At 36.1% G+C, this 26,017-nt stretch overlaps 1 protein-coding gene across 3 annotated transcripts in view; it reads left to right on the top strand.

Moving 5' to 3' along the window:
• Positions 1-231: 231 nt before the first annotated feature.
• LOC132627376 (protein GIGANTEA-like) overlaps positions 232-26,017 on the top strand; it is a 33,937-nt gene continuing 8,151 nt past the window's right edge. Inside the window, exons 1-9 of one of the 3 annotated variants that reach the window (XM_060342689.1) lie at positions 232-401; positions 2,079-2,169; positions 12,552-12,623; positions 12,742-12,796; positions 12,921-13,063; positions 13,190-13,443; positions 17,553-17,608; positions 23,909-24,149; positions 24,252-24,402. In XM_060342689.1, coding sequence (XP_060198672.1) covers positions 247-401; positions 2,079-2,169; positions 12,552-12,623; positions 12,742-12,796; positions 12,921-13,063; positions 13,190-13,443; positions 17,553-17,608; positions 23,909-24,149; positions 24,252-24,402 — 1,218 coding nt within the window. In that variant the 5' untranslated portion in view covers positions 232-246. Of the gene's footprint in view, positions 402-1,828; positions 2,170-12,551; positions 12,624-12,741; positions 12,797-12,920; positions 13,064-13,189; positions 13,444-17,552; positions 17,609-23,908; positions 24,150-24,251; positions 24,403-26,017 lie in introns of all 3 variants that reach the window. The other 2 variants (XM_060342690.1, XM_060342691.1) reach the window with 2 other exon arrangements.

The raw sequence follows: 26,017 nt of genomic DNA, 5'->3' as shown, positions 1-26,017 counted from the left end.
TGTTTGATTTCACACTTACTTTAAAATTTTGATTTTCTTATTCTAAATTCGATTATATTTTTAGTTTTTACACTGATGACATACAAACAGTTTCTCATAATCATGCCACTTAGATGGTAATTACATTGCAAGTAACTTCATTTAATGACATTCATAACTCATGAGATACATCATACATACATGTCATGATGGGGTTGAATCACACGACAAGACACATGGGCACTAAGGTCCAGAGAAAAATATCAAATGCCACGTATGCAAATCAGGAGGAAGAGGGAGAGCTCAGCTAAAGATCTCTTCTGTATCTTCCTCTCTCTTCACATTCATTTCTTCTCTCTCTATACTTTCTCCTCCACCTCTCCAAAATTATCTCTAAAAACAATCTTCCTTCAAATTTTCAGGTATTATTTTTTTCCTCTCTGTTTTCTACAATTATTTATATTTGCAGCTCTGTTTTCTTCTATGGGATTTATTTAATATCTCTACAGATATATGCTGTTCTTGACTAGTTTATACTTTCTTGCTTTTGCCTCAGTTCATAATTGAATTGGTTAGAAAGTGTGAAATTTGATAAAGGAGTATTGAAAGCTCTTAACTTTTTTTTTTTTTTATTTCAGTTATTAGCAAAACAAGCAAAGTAATGTGGCTTTATCTTAAATTGTATATGTTATTCATGATTCACTTATTATTTAATTGAATATTTGCTGTTATAGTTAAATAGATTCAGTCCATTTTATTCATCATACCTCTCTATGCCTATCTTATTTACTTGCTAATATTTTCCTATATTGATTTTCATACTGGCTGATTTTACTTTTTTTTTTAGAATATATAATTCTTTGTTACAGAGTAGTGCTTACTAGAAAAATCTTAGCTAGCGTTTGGCCATAGATTTAATTGAAACTTGAAAAAAAAAAATGAGTTTTTGAAGTTGTATTGAAAAATAAATTTTTGGAACTTGATGTTGTGTTTGGACATGCATTTTACTTGAAAAAAGTTTGAAATTTTGTGAGTGGAAGTGAAGTTTCACCCAAAAACCGGTTTGGGCCAGATAACTTGAAATTTTTTGAAGATAAATTTTCACGAACAAACAATGTTTCCAAATTATTTTTGAAAATCTATGGCCAAACGGGAGTTAGTATATTAAAAATATAACCACTAGAGTATATTAGAGCAGAGTCGGAGTCAGGATTTTTAGTTGATGGGTTCAGAATCACAATCGATTTTGCTTACTGGTTTATGGATATATATTATTTATACACATTAAATAAACTTATATCGCAAATACAGGGTTTAAGCCAAAGCGTGTAGCTACACTGGTTGCTCTGCCCTATATCAGAGAACCCCTAGTGTTAGATAATCCGTAAGTACAGAGTATTGAAATATTATGGACCCCAACAGAATATATTTATGATATTGAGGATTCATGAAACCAACCCAATTAGCTTGGAATTGATGTGTAGTTGTTGCATAATTCTTTTGTTGAGCTTGAGAATTAATTTTTCCTTATAAATTCTTTGACAGGTCATATGATTTTTGTTTGTGCCAATTTAATGGTCTGTTAAGTAAATTACTATAATCACTTTTCTCTGATGTTTTACTTTTCATAGAGTTTTGGTTTTATATTTCGTTATGTCAGCAAGGATGCCGTCATTGAAAGAAATATTTAATTTTATGAAACATTTGTTTTCCCTGTTGGTTTCTTATGGCAATCCTCCAAGAGTTCTTTCAAACACAACTTTTGTGATTGGTTTAATCGATCTAATAAACCTTCTATTTTAGCTCTTGGAAGATACTTACTTGAGTAACATTGTTTTTTGTTTTGCAGGATGAATAGTCGTACCTCGTAGTTAGTATCTGCTTATAATTTAATTAGGGAAATTTACATTCCCGTAACCTGCATATTATTTCAGTGATACATTGAAGCTCTGAGGTGGTTTTGCTCGTTAGAAGTTCTGGACCATCCTTTGCTAGGATCCTAGATGTTGAATTACAATCTGTGGATCCTAGTAGTGGTATTTGATGGCCTTACTTGTAAGCATCCTCTCATATCGATAAAATTCTTGGATTGACAACAGTTATATGGCTGCTACATGCGAGAGGTGGATCGATGGCCTTCAATTCTCCTCATTATTTTGGCCTCCCCCTCAAGATTCACAGCAACGGAAGGTGTGTTCATTTTCTTAACATTACAAATTATTATTATTTTTCATTGCTTAGGTTGGCCTTAAGTACATTTTATCATACTTTTGGAGGCCCGTTCTTTTGATCGTGTCTATTTTTTTTTTCCTTTTTGATGCGGACAAATGTAACTGCACTATGTAATGCAGGGAGAGATGCACCCTCTTGAACATAATTAAAAACAATGTAAAGAGAATCATAGAGGGAGCATTGAAAAAACTTTGTCATCTATGTTTAGTTTGAGTTGCTTAACCACACTATTTGTTTGTTCAGTTTTAAGAAAAGAAAATATAATGATTAGGTAGAATGGCAAGAGGATTTCTCAGCCCAAACATCAATGCCTGAGCTGGAGGGGTAATAAAAGGTGCTATTGCTTTTGCACTACATAGAAAGAAAGGCTACTCTATCCCAAAGTTACAAGGGACCTACTCATGCAATATAGTAGTGAAGCAATGTCAAGAATCACACAGTTTAGTAGCTAGTAATTCTTTTTTGCATGCTTAATGACTTTGAATTTAAAAAATCTAAATAGATTCCTCTTCAGGTCGCCGTTCATTCGGTTCGGTTGGTTTTTGCTAGTTAACCTTGCTTTTTAGTTTCTGTTTTTTAAGAGGCAAATTGATAACCAAATCGAAATACGTGTAGTTTGACTTGAATGTTTCAAGTACGGCTTTGTTTTCTAGTTTTAATTATGTCTAGTACTCCAATTGGATTCGCCTGAAATATTTTGCCTATTTATAGTGTTATTTAAGGTGCACTTAAGACGCACTCAAGTCGTGAAGCTACCTGCAGCACAGGTTGAGCATTCACCTTGCTTACATGCCATTCTATCTAGTCACTAAGATGGATCGCTGCTTCCATAGGTTCTTTCTTGAAGGGGCCGGCCTTTAACAATAAATAATAGCCGGTAAAGCGACATATATTGTTTAGGAAAGTTATGGATGAATATATTAGTAATTAGGAATAGGAAATAAAGAAACCTAGTTAAGATTATTAGTTCGTAAGTTTGAATTAGAAATTTAAAGTTGTATCTTTACTTGTATTGAATTTTAACGGGTTCTCTTTAATTTATTGAATTACTTCCCCATTTTTCTAATAATTTTTTTTTTATTGACAACGATTATTCATATATAGCATCTGGCTTTTCTTTGGACTTTTGTCCATTAAATTTTTTGCTTGCATATATAGTTATTTTTCATGTGTTATACACACTCACACATACACATATACACAGACGCATATATACGTACACATACACACACAGACACACATATAGAGAATAAATGAATAATAGATTTGTTTTTTTCCTCATTTGTGCTCTTCTTCACTAGCATACTTCAATTGCATTTTGGGCGAAAAAGACTTAGCAAACCATGGTGCCTTTTCTACGCTTCTTGCCTTTGACAACTCTGCATATTTGTGATTGTTAAAGTAATGACTATGCACATAGTTTGACACATCTTGGTGTTACTTAAGGAGAATGGATATCCCCAGAAGATATTAAAAGTTACAGAGAGGGAGAAAAAATAGAGATCACTTTGGACCATGGAGCCAACGTTTTAGACAAGGCTAAAGGAGGCCATACGTATAGTAAACTCCTTGTTGTGAAGAGATAGAGACAAGAATCGGTTGATCCACTAAAGTGGAATCTTGTGGACAAGTATTTCACTAAGAAATTAAAACAGGAAGCGGTGATAGCAAACATTATCCTCACTTAGAACAACATGCTTTTGGAAGATGAAGCATAATCAACCTCTCTAAACAAGCCCCCTTTCTGAATTAGGAGTTTGGGTGACTTGACCTACAGTTATTTTGTCACTGACTGAAGACCAAATGATGCATTGCACTATATGTATTTTCGGATTTGAATTTTGTCCAATTTCATCAGATTGATTGTCCACCATTGCACCACATATTCTTGCATTTTTCTTTCTCAGTTAGGACGTCTATTCCATTTCAGGATTAAACGATTCTATGTCTAGCATAGCTCGTGCAGTAGAAGGCAAAACCTGAGGATAAAGAACAAAATTTAATAAAATGGAAATCCTGAAATCAACTAGAAAAGTCATAATACTGCAATTATTGAACATAGTGATTGATAACAATATCAAAATCTTGACAAGCGGAACTGCAATCATTCAAAATAAAAATATCACGTTAAACAGGTTTTGGATCCATCCAACCGTCATTAACAGTGTTTATTTCATGCAAGAAACAAAAGCACCAACAGAATACAAATGTTCATCGTTAAAATCCAAAGGAATGATATTACAGTTACCAGTTTCAAAAAAAATAAAAATAAAAAAATAAATAAAAATTCAAAGGAATGATGAGTGGGACGAAGAACTATATAAAAACAAGGTTGAATGTTCTTCGTCTTCCTTTATTGTTCTAGTGCGAAGTCTCTCCTTTATTTTCTCTTTAAAATATGGCTCTTCAAAAGTGCCTAATACATTCGCTTTGCTCGTTGGATAAGTCTCCCGAGAATCTCATCAAAGTAAGGAGACCTTTCAATCCCGGCTTCAAAACCTCTTCTGTGATTGACTTCCGGCACATATGTTACCGTTCCCAGTGTATCTGCATTGGCTTTGTGTCCATTTCCTGTGTAAATACTGGTGCAGCTGCAACGAGATTGGTTTGGCTAAATCTCTAGATGTGTTCCTTTTATTTTTCTGACGTAGTTATTGAAATCACCAGTACAGCTGTGCTGAGCTCTTCTCTTTTTTCACACTTCTTGCTTGATTTTCATTCTTTTTCCGTTTTTGAAAATAGTCCAAAACCTATAAAAAGATAAGAAGTGTGATATTGACTGATCATTTTATAGTGAAAACTAAGCAAAACATAAGAAAATTCAAGTAGGTTAGTCGATATAAAATCGATTCAAACGTTTGAATAAAGGTGGCGACTTCGTAGAAACATTATCTGTCCATGCGAGACTAAGTTGTGTTTGGCCATAGTTTTTGAAATTGTATTTTTTGGTTGAAAGTAGTTGTTTTGGTTGTGAAAAAAGTGAAAATTTTGAAAAACAAGTTTTTCTTGTTTTTCAAATTCCGGAATACAACTTCAAGTTGTATTTGGAATTCTTATGGCCAAACGCTGATTCCGGGAAAAAGTGAAAAAAATTTCCGGAAAAAAGTGAATAATTCTTATGGCCAAACGGGCCCTAACATTCTTTCTAATATAGATTGGTGTTGGTAGATAGTATTTTTACTATCCTCACATATTTAGTGTCCATATTTCCCACTCCACCGAATGTTGAAACCCAACTACATATGCTGGGAAGAATATTTATGTGCAAAGGAGATGCTGAAAATAAGGTATGGAGGCCAATGAATGGTGAACAGATTGAGGATCAAGAAAGAACAAAAGGGGAAATTATCAATTTCTATACCAACTTGTACAAAGAAAATTAGGAATTGAGGCGAATTTTTAAATCAGACTGTCCCAAATTATCAATTGAGGATGCAGAATAGCTACAAAGGCCCTTTTCTGTAGTTGAAGTGGAAGAAACTATTAGAAGTTGTGAAGCGGAAAAGGCCCCGGGTCTAGATGTGTTCAACATGGCATTCTATAAACACTGTTGGGCAGTGGCAAAAAAATGAAATGTTGGCAAAAACTACTTCTATCAGACAGGAAACTTTGAAAAAAGCTTTAATGCTTTTTTCATTGCTCTCATCCCTATAAAGGTTGGTGCTTTGGTGCTTTGGATATGAAAGAATTTCAGGCCAATTAGCTTAGTGGGGAGCTTCTATAAAATCATTTCCAAGATGCTAGCCAAGAGACTAAAGAGGGTGATGAACACATTAGTTGCAGACTCTTAGATGACTTTCATTAAAGCGAGACAAATCACAGAGTGTCTTGACAATAGAAGAAGACAGGAAGGAGTAGGGGTTTATACAAACTTGACATCAAGAAGGATTTTGATCATGTAAATTGACCTTACGCTATCTTCTCAGGCTGCTTAGAGATACGGGGTTTGGGGCTAAGAGGATTGGTTTGACCGAAAGCTGCATTCTTTTGTCAGATTCTCGGTCATCATCAATGGGTCACCAAAAGGCTTCTTCACGACCTTAGGGGTTTAAGACAAGGGGATCCCTTATCTCCCTTTCTCTTTGTCTTGGCAATGGAGGGTTTAAGTTCAATGCTTCGCAAATCTATGTCTCTAGGATGGATCAGAGGATTCCGGCAAGGCACTTAAGGAATAGTGGGGTTGAAATTTCTCACCTTCTTTATGAAGACGACACTCTTGTGTTTTTTGGAGCTGAAGAATCACAAATGAGATACTTAAGAGCTATCTTACGATTGTTTGAAGCAGTGTCGGGACTTAAGATAAATCTGAGAAAAAGTCTTATGTATGCTGTCAGTGAGGTTCAAGATATTGATAGGTTAAGGGAGGTTCTGGGATGTTAAATTTGGGAGTTATCTATTATCTGGGTATGCCTTTAGGAGCGAGATACAAATGAAAACAAGTGTGACAAAAAATTGAGGAGAGGTGCGATATCAGGCTTGCTACTTGAAAAAGACAATTCTATCATTGGTAGGTAGACTGATTCTCATTAATAATGCCCTTGACTCGCTACTCATTTATGTCATGTCTCTATTTCCTATGCCTGTAAGTGTGAGAAAGAAGCTAGATACAATCAGTAGAAACTTTTAATGGGAGGGGAACAAAGATAGGAGGCCTATTCATTTTGTGAAGTGAGATAAGGTAGTTATGGGGAAAAAAAGGGGTGGGATTGGCATTAGAAATCTACGGATACAAAAATATAGTTTGCTTATGAAGTGGCTATGGAGGTACAGAAAGGAAGACATGTTTATGGAGGAGGGTAATTTCTAGAAAGTATGGGAATCAAAATGCTTATTCACTGGTTCTGTGCTCTCCCCTTGCAGCTTATGGCCCACCTTTGAAGCCAATACAAAAATCAAGTTAGGCAATGGCATGAAAATAAGATTTTGGCAGGATACTTGGTTGGAGAGGTCACCCCTTAAGGTTAAGTATCATGATATTTATTGTTTCATTAATACTGTAGGGTTTTTGTCTAACAATGCTAACTTGGCAACACTTGCGGCATCTGATTCAGAAGAAACTATTTTGCTTGGGAAGTTCCAAAATTTGCTCTCCTCTTGAAAAATTTGGAGATGGTGTCTCTCAATGAACAAGTTGAGAATGCTTCTCAACAGGAAAGTGTGTGGGGTTGGGGGAAGGCTTTTCCAATTGGCCATAGAAGCAATTCTGGAAGCCCTAAAGCCCCTTACAAAGTTAACTGTTTTATGTGGTTGTCGGTCCATAACACATGTCTCACAGCAGGCTAGGGGAAGCCTCTTAGGCCTCATTTGTTTGCACTTAATGGAGGTCTGAATCTGTATGGTTCAGACCTTAGGCCATTAGCATTTGTTTACATTAAGATCTAAGCACTTATTTGGTCTGAATAGGTCTTAATCATTAAGATCTTGAACAAAATCTTAATATCATTAAGAGGTTTTTGTATGGATAATTTTTACCACCGGCTCCACTCCCTACTCCCACCACCCTTCACTACCTACCCCGACCACCCACCCCCCCACTCACCACCAACATCACCCCACCCACCCACCAATATCCCACTCCACCACTACCCACCCCAACCCCCCACTATCCACCCCCCAATCCTACCCCCACCCCCACCCACCCACCACACCCCACAAACTACCCAACCCCCACCATCGACCTACTTTACGTGCGACCACCCATCCCCACCCTACTCCAGACTAGTTGCACCACCGCCCACCGCATCACCACCACCTCACAACCCTCCCACCCCACATGCCAACCACCCCACCCCACCCCTCAAAAACCCCACCACCACTATAAACATCTCCATCATTACTATCAAACGTAAATGTTTCATTTTTTTATTAAATAATAATTTTATTTTATTAATTTGTATTTATTTTCTAATATTTAGTTACTTTTTTATTTGAATTGTATATTTATTATGTTTAAATAAATAAAGTATGCACATTCAAATGCTGAAAAACAAACAGTTTTAATCATTTAGTGTTCAGATCTAGAGACAACATCTTAATCATCTAGATGTGCATTCAGATTTAGACATCTTAATCCCACATGGTGGGATTATACTGGGCTTGTTGTTGTAATCTTACTGAAAACAAATGAGGCCTAGTGATCTTGGAAGATACAGGAGGCTGGTAGGAACTTTACTTGATTAAAAAATAATAAAAAGGAGGTGGGTAGGAACTAGGAAAGTTGAATTATTTCATTGTGACTTGACCCGACATTGCCTTCCGAGTTAGTGTTGTAAGTCAGTTGTTTTTGATAACGTGAATAATTTTATTAACAATTGGGGAAAACCCCGTATACAAGCCGTATACCAAATTAAGAGAACCTACACCAAAAAGAGACTAGAAACAAAACATAATGCATTTTTACATAATCAAGCTCCACCCTTCAAATGCCCTCTTATTCTTCTCTTTCCAAATGGCCCACATGATTGCTAAGGGGGCATCGCTCTAAGCCCTCGGGCTTTTCTTCCCTCTCTTTGAGTCCAACTTTGCGAAGCCTCCTTCACTGTACCTGGCATGACCCATTGCATCCCAAACAAATTGAGGGCCGCCTTTCATAACCGACGCCACCTTACAATGCAAAAGAAGATGATCTACACTTTTACACATGAAACACCAACATAGGTGATTCTCTTCTTTTTCAGGTTCTCCACTATTAAGATTACACCATTTGCCACCAAACGTACAAAGAAACAAACCCTCCTCGGTGCTCTAGGGATCCAAATGGAGCCATGGGGGAAAGAACATTCCTCTCTCACTCGCTACCTTTTATAATTAGAGCTAACAGTGAATAGGCCATCTCTGCTCTCTCGCCATACCTAACATTCGCCAGGTTGTTTGGTGTGTCTAGCCCGTACCAAAACTCTATCAAATTTCATACTCTTCCATCTCCCAATCATGAAGGTTCCTTCTGAATCTTAGATCCGAGTGAATAACACCCTCATGAGATCTACAAATTTGTTGGACTGTCATCTCTCTTTGACAAGAAAATGTTGGATATTCAGATGCAGACTATGCAAGGTCACCCTCTAACAGACGTTCGACTTCTGGATACTGTGTTCTAATTGGGGGAAATTTGGTGACTTGGAAAAGTAAAAAACAAAATGTGGTTGCTAGATCTAAAACAGAAGCAGAAGATAGGGCTATGGCAATAGCGACATGTGAACTCATATGGATCAATCAACTACTAATGGAGTTGAAATTTGGAGAGGTTAAAGAAATAGAACTTGTGTGCGATAATGAAGCTGCACTTCACATTGCATCGTACCCGGTGTTTCACGAGAGGACCAAACACACAAAGTTTGATTATCATTTTGTCCTTCTCTCTGGAGACATCGTCACAAAGTTCTTTTCCGGTCAAATGATCAGCTTGCATACATATTCACCAAGCTCCTAGCCGGTCCCAGAACAAGTTATATATATAACAAGCTTGGTATATATAATTTGTATGCACCAACTCGAGGGGGAGTGTTAGATCCTTGTGAATATCCTAGAATATATGTAAATATAGTTGATAGCTAATTTATTCCTATTGTAATTAGGTATTGATTTATATTGATTTCCTTTTTTCTTTTAGGATATGTTAACATAGTTATTTAAACCCTAATAGCTTGAGGGAATAATCAAGCCGAGTTCCTCTCGTTTTCTCTTCTATTCCACAGAAAAGACCTACAAGATTTGGAAGTTGAAATGGTATCCTAGTTCTTTGGCCAGCTTGCAAGTTTTCTGTGAAATTGTGCTACGTACAGAACAGAGGAAGCGAGATGTTGAAAATAATCTAGAGAATCAGAGCACCTTTAAAAGTTGCTTGCTTTACTTGGACTACTACTTACAAGGCATGTCATACACAAGTTAACCTACATAAAAAAGAGTTTTAACATTTGCACGAGATATTCACAGTGCAAAAGCTATATGGAAACCCTTAAACACTTGTTTTTCTGCTCATTTAGCTGTCAGTGTAGTGCTCGTTCTGGAGCCAGTGTGCAATGGGTTATACCAAATTACTTTAAAAAGCTGGATGGAGGATAAAGACGTCACGGAAGTCAATCTGGCAGACAGTTCCTTTCTGCATCCTTTGCACTGTTTGGAGGGAAATGAATTATGCATCTTTTGAGGAAGATTTGATGCTGTACACAGTATAAAGCATAAAGTCTACAGCTCCCTTTTTTCTTTCTTTCACAATGTGCATAAATTTGAAACTTTCTTGGACTTCATTGACCCCATATGCATTTAAAAGTAGGAGTAATCCATCATTAACTTTTGTAGAAAATCATGTCCTTTTTTAAGGTTTTCTATTTTTTTGGTATACTTCTTGTAAACGGGCATGTCTCGGCCTCTCTGTTAATGAAATTCATTACCCTATCTATAAAAATATCCTTTTCTATATTTCGACCTTATTGCTGATTTTGTGAATAATAAATTTATTACTATTAGAAAAGCTCCTCAGCTGCTCGAATATTCACTAGCACAGCCTGAGACGTTTGGCAAGTGGAGCATTTCAGTTCTTCTTTACCTTTTCTGTTCTATGAAGGCCTCTAATCAAATGTTTGTGGCCTTGGGATTCTATCGCACTCTGAATAATATCTCTCTGTCTATTTAAGGGGATCTGTTTGCTAAAACCTATTACTTGTTCATTGTTAAAGTGTGTGACCTTCTCATCTAAAAGCTAAGCTGGTAAAGAGAGTACACCTTATTTACTTAATTATGTCTTTGACACGTCCACTCATGTGCGAGGCTTGATTCTTTTTGATGAGCCAAGCACGAAAAAATGCTTTTAGATGATAGGTGGCGGTGAGACTCGAACTAAGGACCTAGACCTCTGCCTGCTCTGACACCATGTTGAAGTGTGTCACCATCTCATCCAAAAACTTAAACTGTTAAAGAGAGCATATTTTTATTTACTTAATCATGGCCACAACATCATCTTCACTATCATCTTTACTGAGTATCCCGCTATAAAAAGTCTATTAAGTAACCAAAGAACTCAGATCTGCTGAACATATGCAAATTCTAAGACCATATATTCGTTACTAACTGCTGCATTTAGGTGTCAATGGGGTGGTCTAGTTCTTTGTACTTTATTGTTTACTCACCATTCACAAGTTATGGAAAGGGTGTAGACATCATTTTTTTTTATACCAATAGAAGGAGAGCACATTGAAGTAGGTAGTTCCACATATGATCATAAGGAGAAACTCTGATTTGATATTAAATAGATAGGACATGAAGCATGCAATGTAAGGTGCACGCTTCAGTATTCTGTGATTATCTTTTAGTTTCTGGAAATATCTAATACTGAGATTTAACTTTCTCTTACTCTCTTTTACGTTTTGTCTTGATTGCTTTCCATCATCTCATTTATTAGATCTTACTAACTGAAGCCTAGGATGGTATGGCTAAGGAAGCCCGATAATGCCATTAACAAACTTATACGTGGTGTATTCAGTATATACTCCAGATATTGTTGCAGTGCTTGAAAGCTTGTTTATCAGTCTTCCATTTGATTATTAATTCTTATGGTATGTCTAGCAAGTCGGTGATGTTACTGTTTTGCGTCTAAGAGTGAGTGGAACTACAACCCCTACTTCTTAGTTGGTATAAAGGGGTGCACTCAGTGGCGGAACCAGGATTTTTGCTGAGGGGGTTCAAAATTTATTTAAGTGAACACACGAAGAAGTCGAAGGGGGTTCAGCATGTACTAAATATACATAAAAGATAATTTTAACTATGTATAAACAGTGTAATTTTTTGCCGAAGAACTCCCTTGGCTATGTCTGGCTCCGCCCCTGGGTGCACTTTCAAATAGGATTAGTATTGTCTGCAATGCACTTGGAGCAGACAAGTAACAACTAACAAGTTGCTTTTCAGGGTGTCTTTGCTGTTTAATATCTACCAGGAATTACATGAAACAAAAAAAATAGACCAATATATAAATATGCACACTGCCTGACCAATAAAGGTGAGACCAAAAGAGAAAGATACACGCTTGCTGAGAGATGGCAGATGGAAAAAGGGCCATCACCTGAGAGCTTCTTCCTCCTGAAGTGTGTAAACCCAGGGGATTAAACTACTGTTAACTTTGACGATAAATACCTCAGAGAATTGTATCTCTCCTTCTCATTGCATTATGACCTTGCATTTTTTATTTTTTTTGTTTAGATTTGAATAGGTAATAGATGTGGTTATTGCATTATCTTCTTGAACATTTAAATGTCTAAAGAAGAATATTTGTTTTTCCTTTTGTTTTCTATCTTCTGATATGATATTTGTATCTTCAGTCATAACAACCTTCTTCATTCTCTTTGCAGGCTCAAATTACTGCCTATGTTGAGTACTTTGGTCAGTTCACGTCAGAACAATTTCCTGAAGATATAGCTGAGGTATGTAGTTACATCAGAAACTATCCTCCCAACAACACTCTTTCTTCATAATTTTCTCTACCTAGTTGAATATTTTCAATATTCCGGAAAACTAATATAATGTGTATTATCTCGGCAGTTGATACGGAACCGGTATCCATGCAAGGAAAACAGACTTTTTGATGATGTTTTAGGTATCATAATCCTTAATCCAGATGATAACCACGATTTAAGTCCAGCATTAAGATTATTGCTCCCATGTATTTGTGAGTTTGATTGGTTTTATCTGCCTTTTGATTAATTGCTTCTGATTTCCAGCGACTTTTGTTCTTCACCACCCAGAGCATGGGCATGCTGTAGTTCTTCCAATTATTTCATGCATCATCGATGGCACATTGGACTATGATAAAAGTTGTCCACCTTTTGCTTCTTTCATATCATTGGTTTGCCCAAGCAGTGAGGTATTCAGAATCTTGAACTATGAATTTGAATTATTGAGCCATGTGAATACAATGGTCTTTCCAGCAAACATTCTAGTTCTTGCAAAATAGGAGTCTTTCATACTATTTCTTTGCTCTTAAATGCAGAAGGAATATTCAGAACAGTGGGCTCTTGCATGTGGAGAGATTCTACGAATTTTGACACATTACAACCGCCCGATTTACAAAGTTGTGCAACAGGGCAGCGGAGGAATCCATGCTTCAACAAGTAAAACTGCTGATAGCGAACCTAGTATGCCTTCAGTGCATCATGAGAGGAAAACGCTGAGGCCATTGTCTCCATGGATTACTGATATACTGCTCGCCGCACCTCTAGGTATTAGAAGTGATTACTTCCGTTGGTAAGTGTGCAGTATGTCTACATGGTCGCCTATCCTTGACTTTTTCATTATATTTAAATTTCATCAAGATGAAGGACTAGTCATTAACAATAGTTAAAACTTCATATAACTTTCCTACTCTTGTTATTTCTAGTATTGCATGCTTGCTGGCACTTTCTCTAGAAGCTTTTTGTGAAGGCATTGAGCCCCTACTTGTTTACCCAAGTTATCAATGAGCTAACAAACATTATATAGGATGACGTCTCGTGGTGTATGCTTTTGCATATGATATTGCACAAATTGACGAAACTAGCGAGATTGTCAATCAAAAGCTTGAACTATAGAGCAGCACTCTAGAGTAAGAGTTCTAGGATAAGTAGAATACTAGAAGAAGACTAACTATGCACACTGCAAGTTTAGTCAGCATAAGTCACTCAAAGGTGTGGCCTAGTGGTCAATGAAATGGATTGAGAATTATGAGGTCTTAGGTTGTAATCCTAACGGAGGAAGAAACACCAGGTGATTTCTTCTCATCTGTCCAAGTCTTGAGGGATAAATTTACTCGGTACACATGCTGTTGGGAGGTAGCAAGTACCACGTGGAATTAGTCGAAGTGAGCGTAAGCTGATCCGGACACCACTATTATAAAAGAAAAAAAGTTTAGCCAACATAAGAAGAGTGAATTGAGGTGAGATTTGATGGGATTGCGGTGCCTAAATGCAAACAATTAAGATATGTAGGCATGATGTCCAGGAGAATGGTAGATAATGAAGAAGTGACACATAGAATCACAATAGCATGGTTGAAATGGACTACTACTATTGGAGCGTTATGTGATAGAATGACACTCACCAAAGGGAAAGGCAAGGTAAGGTGTCTAGGCTGGTTGTGATGTTGTATAAGAGTGAATATCGGTCCTTCAAAGTCCAACATATCTCCAAGATGAATGCTGCAGAGATGTGGATGCTAAGATAGGTGTGCGCTCATATAAGATTAGACAAGATTTAAAATGACCACATTCACCGCGCAGCCCAGAAACTACCGTCATACAAAGAAAATGACTACATTCAACAAAAGGTACAAAATAGTACACACAGATGATTAAAATGAGAGAATGGTTGTTTGAGATGGGTTTTTCATGTTCTACTATTGAACTCTAGATTTACCAGTTCGTAGATGTGATATTATGTGTCTTGTCCTCTCAACATCTTTTAATGAAACCAAGAATATCTTGTAGAGTAGAAAATAATATGCAGAAACTCTAGGTGTTTTGAAAATGTAGAAAACAGTATGCAGAAAATCAAGCTGAATTGTATTATGTTATTATTATGTTTCTGGTGTAATCAGGTCTATTCCAATGATACAGTCTCCATCATTGATGTATTAGATTCAATGTAGGAGTAGGATCTCAGAAAGTAGGAATACCTTTGTAAATATGGTTCAGTACAACCTATGTACTGTTTTGATCAGGATGAAATATAGATACAGTTACCAATTTCAAAAAAATATCTTGTAGAGTTGTAGTTGTGTTTCATCAAAAAAGAAAAAAGGGCCAAAATTACACCCTTAAACTATCGAAAATATAGCACTTTTACCCTCATTATCTTTTGGCATAAAAGATGTCCTCACCTTCTAAAAAATGGGCCAGACTTTCCCTCAGATATAACGGTTACCCTCATTATCTTTTGGCATAAAAGATGTCCTCGCCTTCTAAAAAATGGGCCGGACTTGCCCTCAGATATAACGGTTGTCCAGCTGAGCAATTGACATGGATGAAAGAACCATTAACTTGTTTCATTACCCATTAACCCATTTTATAACCCAAGACCCATCTAAAATAAAGGGGTGAAAAAACTTGCTCCTCATCCACCTATGAAAAATACTCACTGGAAACTCATTCAAAACGACCCACCCTTGCCCGTAAAAAGAACCATCGGAAAACATCCCAAGTTCATCAACAAAAACATATTCGCCTCCCTTTTTTTTTTTTTTTAAATTCGAAGTCCAGAATCATCAAAAAAATTTCATGGCTGAGATTAAGTTCACCATTTTAGTGAAAATTGGTTAGCCGACGGAGAAATTGATGAGAGAACAAAGATTAAGTTCACCAAGTGTAGTGGTGGCCATGGAGGTTTCTTGGTCGTGAAAGGCAGAGAGAAAGTAGTGGTGTAGTTGAAACAAGTTTGTCGACTTATGCGGGTTCTGCCACCGGTGGGTTTTTCATTGGTGTTTGTTGATTAAGACCCACATGAAGTTCCGTGAAGGAGTTGATGTTTAGCTGGAAGAGTGGAGCTAGGAGAAGAAGGCACAAGGCTTGGAATGTTACTCCTCTTGCGTTAATGTGGGTCATTTGGACAGAGAGATATAGGAGAGCTTTTGAAGGGGTGGATATGAGCTTTGCTAAATTGAGGAGTAGCCTCCGACCCCTTATTTTCTTTTGGTGCACCCACGTAGTTCCTGTTTGTATAGATTTTGTAGGTTCCTCTTTTTGGTATAGCACTTGTATATGGCCAAGTTGGTCTTGTTAGTATCAATGAAATCTTTTACTTGAGCAAAAAAAGACCCACATGAAAATAGCCTATTTTTGACAAAAATCAATCTCACAGTCGCAAAAAGTTTTTCCATTGCAACGTAAAGTAGCTTAACACCATTAACTGACCCAAACCCACTAGAAAAAAGAGCCTGAATTTTTTTAAAATTTGAAGAAAAATCAACAACCCAGTTGCAAAAGATTTCTCCTTTGCCATGTAAACAACCCAAGCACCATTGACTGATCACGACCCATTTGTGAACAATAGACGGTAAGCCGCCATTACTGACTCCTCAATTGATATTGATCTGTACACTTTCTTTTTTGCTGTTAAATTAGTTTAATGAATGGAAATTTTGAATTGATACTTAATTTGGAAGTCATTTCTAGCTTGGATTCTCTTACAGGAAGAGAAGTAGGAAACCAGAAAGAATGAATTAGAAGAAAGAATGAAAAAGAAGAGAGAGAGAGAAGAGAAAGAAAAACGAAAATTAAATTTGCGAAATCTGGACAAATGAGCATCCATTTCAGCAATAAATTTAAGTATTTCTTAAGCTGTTTGTCCAAGCTGGAAGTCTATTAGTGAGGAGGCAATTGTGAGCCAATAAAATAACGGCGAGGACATTTCTGATTCCAAAAGATAACAGAGGGTAAAGTTGCTCTATTTGCAATAGTTTAAAGGTAATTTTGGTCCATTCCCGAAAACAATATTTAGTGCAGTCTCCTTCAAGAGTCAGAGCTGGCCATTGTTGGTGAAGCCATAAATAAAGTAATTCTGCTACAGTAACTCAACATGCTATAGTAATTATATACAGTGCGGCAGTCTACAGTAGTACAGCAATAACTCGGGTACTGTAATGCACTGACAGTTGGCGTAGTTAGGCTGCTATAGTATCCTCTTATATCTTTAACCACCGTTCCCGAATCTACTCAGAAAGTTGCAACTACTCTTTGCACTGTCCTATCTGCAACTGGTCTTCTTGTTCAGCAGAATTCTGTCTTCAATTCTTGAAAATATTTCTATCTTTCCTATAGACAATCGAAGTTTCAGACCAGTATTTATTTGAAAAACATCTGTAATAACTCTTCCACAGAGAAGGTAGAGCTTCTCTTTCTGCCCTTTAATCAAGAGACTTTCCCAAGGTTGGTCTATTTATTTGTCTATACTAGTGCATGGGGATTATCTCCAAAGTCCCACATGACATGCTTTCTCAAGCTTTCATGTTTTTGAATAACTTTCACTAAAACTTTCATTTATCGCTGTGCCTGTCACACTGAAATACAACTCTATTTTATGCTTGTGCCCATACTGAAAAAGCTTTTCATGGATAGTACATATATGTAGCACCACAAACACAAGGCTCGCTTCTGCGGTGTGGTCCATCTATTTCTTTTATCCCTTGTCCCGATGCTTACTTTGTTTAATTAGTTTTTGGTGCTTCTCTTGTTAAAGAACTTTATGTCTTTTATTGACCTGAATGTTTTCTCATTAAATGATGTTCTTAGACTATTTCATAGACAGCTAGAGATCGATGATAATAGGAAGTTTGAGCTACATTATCATGCTATTGATGTAGCAAAATGATTCATGCATATGTAGGTGTGGTGGTGTCATGGGAAAGTATGCTGCTGGAGAACTAAAGCCACCATCAACTGGTATGTGAACTTCATTTCTTGGATTTCTGTCTGTTTTATGGTTCAAGAACTGCACATTCAGTTTTCAGTTCTAAATAGCTAGCGTGAAATTCTTACTGATAATTTGTTTGAATGAATGTGTCTATTGTAGGCTAAAAGTCTTCTCAGACCTTGCTAATAAAACCTGAGGATAGTTTGCTGACATCCTTTTAGTTACCACATCTATTGTCCTAGCCTAGTCTATACTATAAAAAACACGAAACCCCAATGCAAAATATTGATCGCCTTTTTATCCTTTAAAAATAGATTTCACACTGACAAAATTGTCATTTAATTACATTCTTACATTTAGGACATTGAAATTAACTAAAGTTTTAGTTATTAAATTCTTCCTTGTTTGAACTATGTAGGAACTCCTAATATTTAGGAATTTTAAATCGAGTAAGATTATTTATATAAATCTTTACTTATTTGAATTGTATAAAGTAACTATAACTTTTTTCCTGTGAGTATTTTTGAACCATGCATAAGGGGTAGGATTTTCGAGAGTAGCTCACTCCAGTTCCCTCAGTTGCTTACAATATTGGGTTTGGAGATGACAAATCATCTCCCTTCTCTTTTGGGGCTCTTGTATTAGAATTATGTGAAAACTTCATTGTTGTTTTGGAAAAGGGTCAAAACTACCCCTAACCTATTGGTTTTGTCTTAAAATCTATGTTACTCGGACTCTTCAAAAATGCCAATGGGTGCGTGTCGGATACTCCAAAAGTAGTACATTTTGGAAGGATCCGACACGGGTTTGGTTGCATTTTTGGAGAGTCTGAGCAACATAGCTTAAAATTATCCTCCTACCCTATTGTACCCTAAAAACCCCACCATTTTTTCCAGCTTAAAACTACCCCTAGAACTAGCGGCTAACTTGTTGGCTTGGTAGGACTTCATAGAAATACATGTGGCACTTCTCTGTAGGTTATGTGGAGCCAAAAAAATAAATAAGATCCAACCCACCCCATAAACCCAACCTTCCCCGAATTTTAATAAACCCCTGACCAATAGAGAAGTGCCACGTGTATTTTTATAAAGCCCCACTAAACCAAGTAGTCAACCGTTAGTTTTAGGGGGTAGTTTTAAGCTAGAAAATAATGATGGGTTTTTAGGGGACGGTGGGTAATTTTAAGACAATCCAATAGGTTAGGTCGTTTTGACCCATTTTTGTTCTTGTTTTTAAGAGTGTAAACTGGGGTGACAAAATTAGCCTAAACCCATTTAACCCAGCCAAGTTTTAATGCGTTTGGGCTAGAGTGATTTTGAAGATAGGTTCTTGTTTTTAAGAGTGTAAACTAGGGTGACAAAATTAGCCCAAACCGATCTAACCCGGCCAAATTTTAATGGGTTAGGGCTAGAGTGATTTTGAAGATGGGCTGATTTGGGCTAAGCCCAAGTTAACCCATCATAAATCATTAGCCCAAAGTGACCCATCAAATGAACCCAAACTGACCCATCAACTGCCTTCCATTCAAAAGTGTAACAACTGCAAAACGTGATTAACCTTTTTTTTTTTTTAAATTAATACTTTTTTGTTTTTTAATTTTTATTAATTTTTTAACTGCAAAACGTGGTTAATCTTTTTTTTTTTTTTAACTCCGAATAGAATTTATGCATTGGGATAACTTATGAGGAAATATTTACAGTATCTTTATTATTTTGAGTGAAAGCATACGCTTGAGCTTTTTTTTTTTTTTTTTTTTTTTTTTAAATCCAAAAAGTATTTAGATTTGATTTTCAGAACTCCATTTATTTGGAAAAGCATGAGCGAGAGAAAATTTTCGATTCTTTTAGTTTCTCAAAATGTTTAAAAAAGTGGATTAAGCTGGGTGGGTTGGCTTATGACCATCATTTAGCCCATCTTAGCCTAAACAAGGTTTGGGCATTGGCCCATCTATTGGTTCAGCCCACCTTGAGCCACGCTACTTTAGCCCAAACGGTCCATTTGCCACCTCTAGTGTAAACTAAGATGTCTTCTAGGGTTTGTGCCCTTTCTTGACTTTTGACGGGCATGAAATACCCTTTTCCTTCATCATTAGGCAGTGGCTTTATTTTTTACAATTTATTTAGTCCCGGGATTTGTTTTGTTTTGAATTGTATTAATACCAATTTTTTTCATTCTCAAAGAAAAAAACTATGCATATGGGGTTAGGATCCCGTCCAGTAGAGTAAAAGGAAGAAAATTGTAAATCTCAAAGACTTAAGAATCAATATAATACTAGAAAGCCTCGTTTCAATCCATTAATCAAATATTCAGATTTCTTCAATGTAAGCTTCGTGGGATTTAATTTGGTAGTGATGATTAGTGTTTCAAAAGGCGTTTCCTGGGCGAGCCCTAGGGCACAGCACACTAAAAATGCACTGAGGTGTACTGGCGGACACAAGGATCGTGGGTCGTAAGTCCCAACTTCTGGGCGTTTGCTTAGGCATATGTTATAACTTTCTGGGCTTATATTTTTTGAGGCGTAAGCTCAGAGAACTTATCCTAATTGGAGCTAAAATTGCTTAATGTATCACTTTTAATACTAAATACTCAAAGTTTAATTCATAAAATTCTCAAACTAAAAAGAATTCAAAAGTCAAATTACAGTGCAAGAGTTTTATCCCTGACCGATTGCTCTACTTTTGTGCTTGCAGCTTCCTTCTTTTGCTTCTTTTTTCTCCGAGTCTTTTTTGTTTTTGCTTTCTTTAAGTTGTTCTTTTGTTAGTTTTTTATTTTAGAATTTCTTTTAGTACCACTCTAGTTTAGATATTATTCTGGAGACACTATTAAAAAAAAAGATTTTGTTTGTATTATAATGAGGATTTATTTTCTAGTTTTACGTCATCACACAATAACTTTTATTATTTTCATTTCTATTTTTTGAATTATCAGGAACTAATGTATCATTTTTACAACTCTAAGTTTCCATCATAGACATGGTATAGGTTCAATGTATCTTTATGTCTTTTACTTTTTAAGTAATAATAAAATCTTTTGTAATCTTTGTGCATATGCAATGTTTGTATAGATATTTATATTTTCCCACTAATTTTACAATTTGTTTTAAATTTTCTATAATGTAATTTATTTATTTATTTATTTATAAAATGCTAAAATTAAAGATCCATGGGGCTTACGCCTCGCCCCGTGTTAAGTAAGACTCCTCACGCCCACGCCTTTTAAAACATACATAAGTTTTATAATTTTATATTTTGGACTGCATTTATGAAATTTCTGAATTACCGGGATATTTATATTTGTGAAGTTCATGGTAAAAATACCACATTTTGTTTGCCCACGCTAATAATTTAGCTGAGAGCATTGAGTTTGAACTACTCAATCATATCAATTATGAAAAATTTGTTGTTCTACACTGCTATATGTTGTTCTTTTAACATATTGCTTTTGCTTGGTACTATAATACATACTGTGTTTGTACTAAAGGCGGATCCAGGATTGAACTTTATGGGTCCGAGTTCGGAATTCTACAACAACCCATTTGATTTACTGGGTTCAAATTCTATTTTTAACTAATTCAGTTCTAACATATATACATGGTCTTGAACCACGTTCGGACAAACCCATAACTAATGCACTAGGTTCGCCCACAGGTTATTTAAGATAGAAATTTGTTTATCATATGCACCATGCTTGTGCCGTTTGGTTGATCTTTAAAGCATTGTAATAAAAGAGCATCACAATAATATTTAGCTAAATATATTTTTAAATTTACAAGTTCAAATAATATCCAATCATTTTTTATTCAGTATTAGGTTAGTGATACAACATTTTTGTAAGAGTTCGCAAGTTGTCATTGTCATGTCATGATATTCTGCTTCTATATAAGATCTTGCAAGCACATTTTGGTTATTATGACCACTAACTGCCTCTAACTAGAACAAAATATCCAGAAGCAAAGCATCTATTAGAATGTGACCCAACCCAATTTGTATCTTTGAGCCTTATAGAGTATTCCTTTTCCTAAAGCATATTTCTATAATGAAGGACAAACCATTGCATCCCAACGATCTTCACATTGCGAATCTTCAGGATAGCTTTTGAAGGATAGAAAATGACTTTGTCTATTTGAGAAATAGCCTCTTGTCCCTTTTTTCTTTTTGGTGTACCCATGAGATTCCAAATTTTTATAAAAGATTGGGTTTCTTTCCTAGATAATTGTATTCTTTTGTATCCTCTACTTTTTGATATATCACTTGTATACAGGAGTTCTCTTCCCATTACCAATATAATTATTTTACCTTATAAAAGAATCACACTGCGAATCCTAAAATTGACTCACAAAATTCATTTGGAAGATAATATCAGGCTTGGTCACTTGTGAGAGCATCTACTTGCTAACTAACCTCTTATATTTCTCCAGATCAGTAAGAAGCTTCTTTAACCTGGTAGAAAGTTAACACTTGGATCCGTAAGAATATATATAGGTTTAAAATCATTCATGGTTTTCTCCTTAAGAATGTGAGGAGAATGTCTATGCTCATGTCAATTTCTGATGGATTGAGCAGCCTCAATACCTAAGAAGTGCTCCATCATACCTAGGTCCCCAGCTTGGAACGTAATATCATTTCAAGTTAGCAGTACCATCTTGATCACTGTCTATACTATTGTAACTTCAACATTAGATCACTAATAGTGATAAAAATTTAGACTGGAGTATAACGTGAATTAAATGCAAAATGATATGCCTTATTGTTGATCATGTCACATTTTTCAACAGCTATGCAGAACTAGACAATCCGTGCTGAGGAGACTGATTTAGACCATAAAACATCTATCCAAAACCGGCATGAAAAACCATTAGTTTTCACCTTAGCAACATCTTCTTGTATACTTCATCCTCAAGAACCATGTGAAGAAATATATTTATCCCTATGAAGAAATATATTCTTGATATGATGAGGATGGAAGCAATCTTAGCCAAGAGGGAGAATTTATCACCGTAGTCAAGTCAAAATGTTTGTGGATAACCTTTAGCAACCAAACGAGCCTTATACTGGTCAACCTGATTGTCTGGATCATCATTCATTGTGTACTCCACGCATAACCAACATTGAAATTTACGGGAGGCAAGCGAACCAGCATTCAAGCAGTACTAAATTGTAAAGAAGTTATTTTCTCAGTCATAACATGTTGCCAACTCCAATAGAAAGAGCTTTACCTATGGGCTTTGGAACAAAGACATAAGACGGACAATACAAGAACAAAACATGATGATAATAAAGACAAGTCAAAAAAGTAAATGATGATTACGAGAAAAACAAATACCATATCAAACAGTCATCAGAGGACTATGTAAGAAGCAGTTCCACAACAAGGAAAGCGCTTGGTGGACAGTGTAAATCATCCTGACCTGATGTCAAATGTTGGTTGCAATGGTAAGAAGAGCAGTGACCCTATGGAGAAGATGCAGTATAGGCGACGATAGGTTCCTGAAGTGGAAATTGTGCGGATAAGAATTAAGAGCATAGAGTTTTAAGATGGCTAGAAGAAAACTGTGTGAATAGGTTGAGTTTCAAATAAGGTGAAATTGGCTAACTTAATGCATTGACAGAGGTCGAGTGAGTAGCAACAATAACCCTTTTGAACCCAAGAGTAATCAAGAAACACACACTTGAAAGCTCTAGGGGCTATTTTATATCGTCCAGGGATCGGGTGATGAACAAAACAAGTACTCTGAAAAATACGAGATACAAGAAAAAATAGGGTGTGGAACCTGATTCCGGATTTGTTCGGATACTATTTGAGAAATATGAGAGAACTGAAATGCATGACAGAAATGTCTTATGAGTGAATCCTTTAATAGTCACACTTTACATTTTTTATATTTACATTTGTCCAATATGGGAAACTTACACATACAACACTGTATAAAACTTGAGTGTTACTGTTTGCATTTTAGCTATCTAAAACAGTTCACTTGAATAACGGGGCATGTAGAACAACTTTATCTCCGTCCTATTTATTGAAAGCCATGCTGGATTCCTTTCTCCTTGTGACAAAAATTTAGGTACCTCATAGAGAGAAAAGGCCTACCAATTTCTAGGTGGAAAATCTAAGCTCTCTACATATATGAAAGTTTGCATTGGAAGTTGTATGAATTGTTTTATATGTTTGATGCTTCTGCATTCTTTCTTTTCATTTTCTTCTTTTGTTGTATCCCTCCTATTACACCAATAAATTTATTTTTGTGTGGAAGTATGAGCTAGTATTTTGAGAGAATATTCATACTTTAGAATTGTGATGTACTTTATTGACTCAGCATTTTATCTTAGCTTCTTCTCGTGGCTCTGGAAAGCATCCTCAGTTAATCCCTTCAACTCCGAGGTGGGCAGTTGCCAATGGTGCTGGCGTTATTTTAAGTGTTTGTGATGAAGAAGTTGCTCGTTATGAGACTGCTACCTTGACTGCAGCTGCCGTCCCTGCTCTTCTGCTTCCACCTCCTACAACACCTATGGATGAGCATCTTGTTGCAGGGCTACCAGCACTTGAGCCATATGCACGATTGTTTCATCGGTAAGAGCATTAGTTAGCTTACTTTTAGAAATTTTGACAGAGGAAAGTGATCTTTAACATCTGCTTCTGGAAAGTGATCTTTAACATCTGCTTCTGGATTAGATACTATGCAATTGCTACTCCAAGTGCCACCCAGAGACTTCTTCTTGGACTTCTAGAAGCTCCACCATCCTGGGCTCCAGATGCACTTGATGCTGCTGTTCAGCTAGTGGAACTTCTTCGAGCAGCTGAAGATTATGCTTCTGGCTTGCGGGTAAGTTATAAATTTTTTACTGAAGTAGTTTGAACAAGTTCTTGTAGAGGGGTTCCATCTTTATCATTTTCCCAGCTTTTCCTTTGGGGTTTCTATATACAACTGTATGCTGGTACTTTTGAACTGTCTCAATCTGTTGGGCACAAAATTGAATTCTTTACAGTATGAATTACATAAAAGCCTGTCAATTCATACAAGCCCGTCCACAACTAGTATGCTATGATTCCGATTTAGGCCTCATTTGTTTGTACTTAATGAATGTCTTAATCTTAATCATTCAAATCTCAGTCAATAAGTCTCCTTTTTTGGTCTGCATCTTAATTATTCATATCTTAATCATTAAGTGCGTTTTTTATTTTTTTCTTATTTTTATAATCACTTAATGGGCATGATTAACATCTATAACAAAGTCTAATAATAGTTTCTATACAGACTCCATTTTCAAGCATGTCAGATGAAATAAATAACTCTTTTCACACTTTTTTATTTCGTTCCTTTTCTTGTTTGCCTCACTCCCTCTTCCTTTCCCTACTTTCTAGAATCTATAGCGATGAGGCTTCATATTCATGTTTCAAGGGCTAGATGCTAGTTATTAAGGTTCTTCCTGAAGATTCCGAAGGCTCAGTGAAGCCCTAAGTCAGATATGAATACCTGCCATATCTAGATTAATATCAGCTTCAGCTAATAGGTCATCTTTGTAAAATTAGAATTTCAGGAAATTTAAATTTGTGGTTCGGCTCCAAAGGTTCGGAAGATCTGATGACTTCCTGACATCAGGCTCTTCTTGTAGACTAATATAATAGCTACCTTTAACAGTCTTTCACTTGTGGATGATCTCAGTATCCAAAGAATAACCCAATGAATGAGGATTCATTGTATTTAAAAAAAAAAAAAAAAAAACAACAACAACAACTAACTGACTGTTTAATCTCTATGCATCTGCAGTCAACATTGATGCTAGAGAAAACATAGAACACAGTATTAAATAATGCCATGAACAATTTGAGATATGAATGTTGAACCTGGGGGATAAGATATATTATATTGTGGCCTTATATCCATCATATGACAGTCTATTCTTCTACCATAATTTCTTAAGGTACTTGCCATGTAGGATCGTCTTAGCCTCCTAGGTGTATCAACAGACTCCATTTTTGTGATAAAATTATATCACATCACTTAATCCTGCATCCATAACGTGGGGTGTACCATGAATTGTAGATATTATATTATATTGTTTCCATGCTTCCTTTTCCCGAGTCATTGCATACTATGCCTACACTCTTTAGATGCATCATATAAATCACAAGTAACTTGCTCATATGATGAGAATTGATCTCTATTTTGCTTTCATTTCAATTTCACAAACTGAATTAATCTTGCCTACCTTCAATAAAGCGAATTTGTAATCGCTGGCCTTCTTGCACATTGCCATTTATCAGTTTTGTTCTCAGCTTTCTATGAAGTCCTTTGGAGAAATTATTAACTCTTGTATGCGCCATCAAAAATTATATCGTTAAGTATGGAAGGCTACCATATCAAATCCTAGTATACCTGATTTAATACTCCACTAATTGAATTTGTCGTGTCTTAATAGTAGTTGTTTCCGATTTAC

Source organism: Lycium barbarum, chromosome 2, assembly GCF_019175385.1.
Source record: "Lycium barbarum isolate Lr01 chromosome 2, ASM1917538v2, whole genome shotgun sequence".
Lineage (NCBI taxonomy): Eukaryota > Viridiplantae > Streptophyta > Magnoliopsida > Solanales > Solanaceae > Lycium > Lycium barbarum.
The sequence above is the reverse complement of the archived record's forward strand: the minus strand, read 5'-3'. Positions and strand labels throughout refer to the sequence as shown.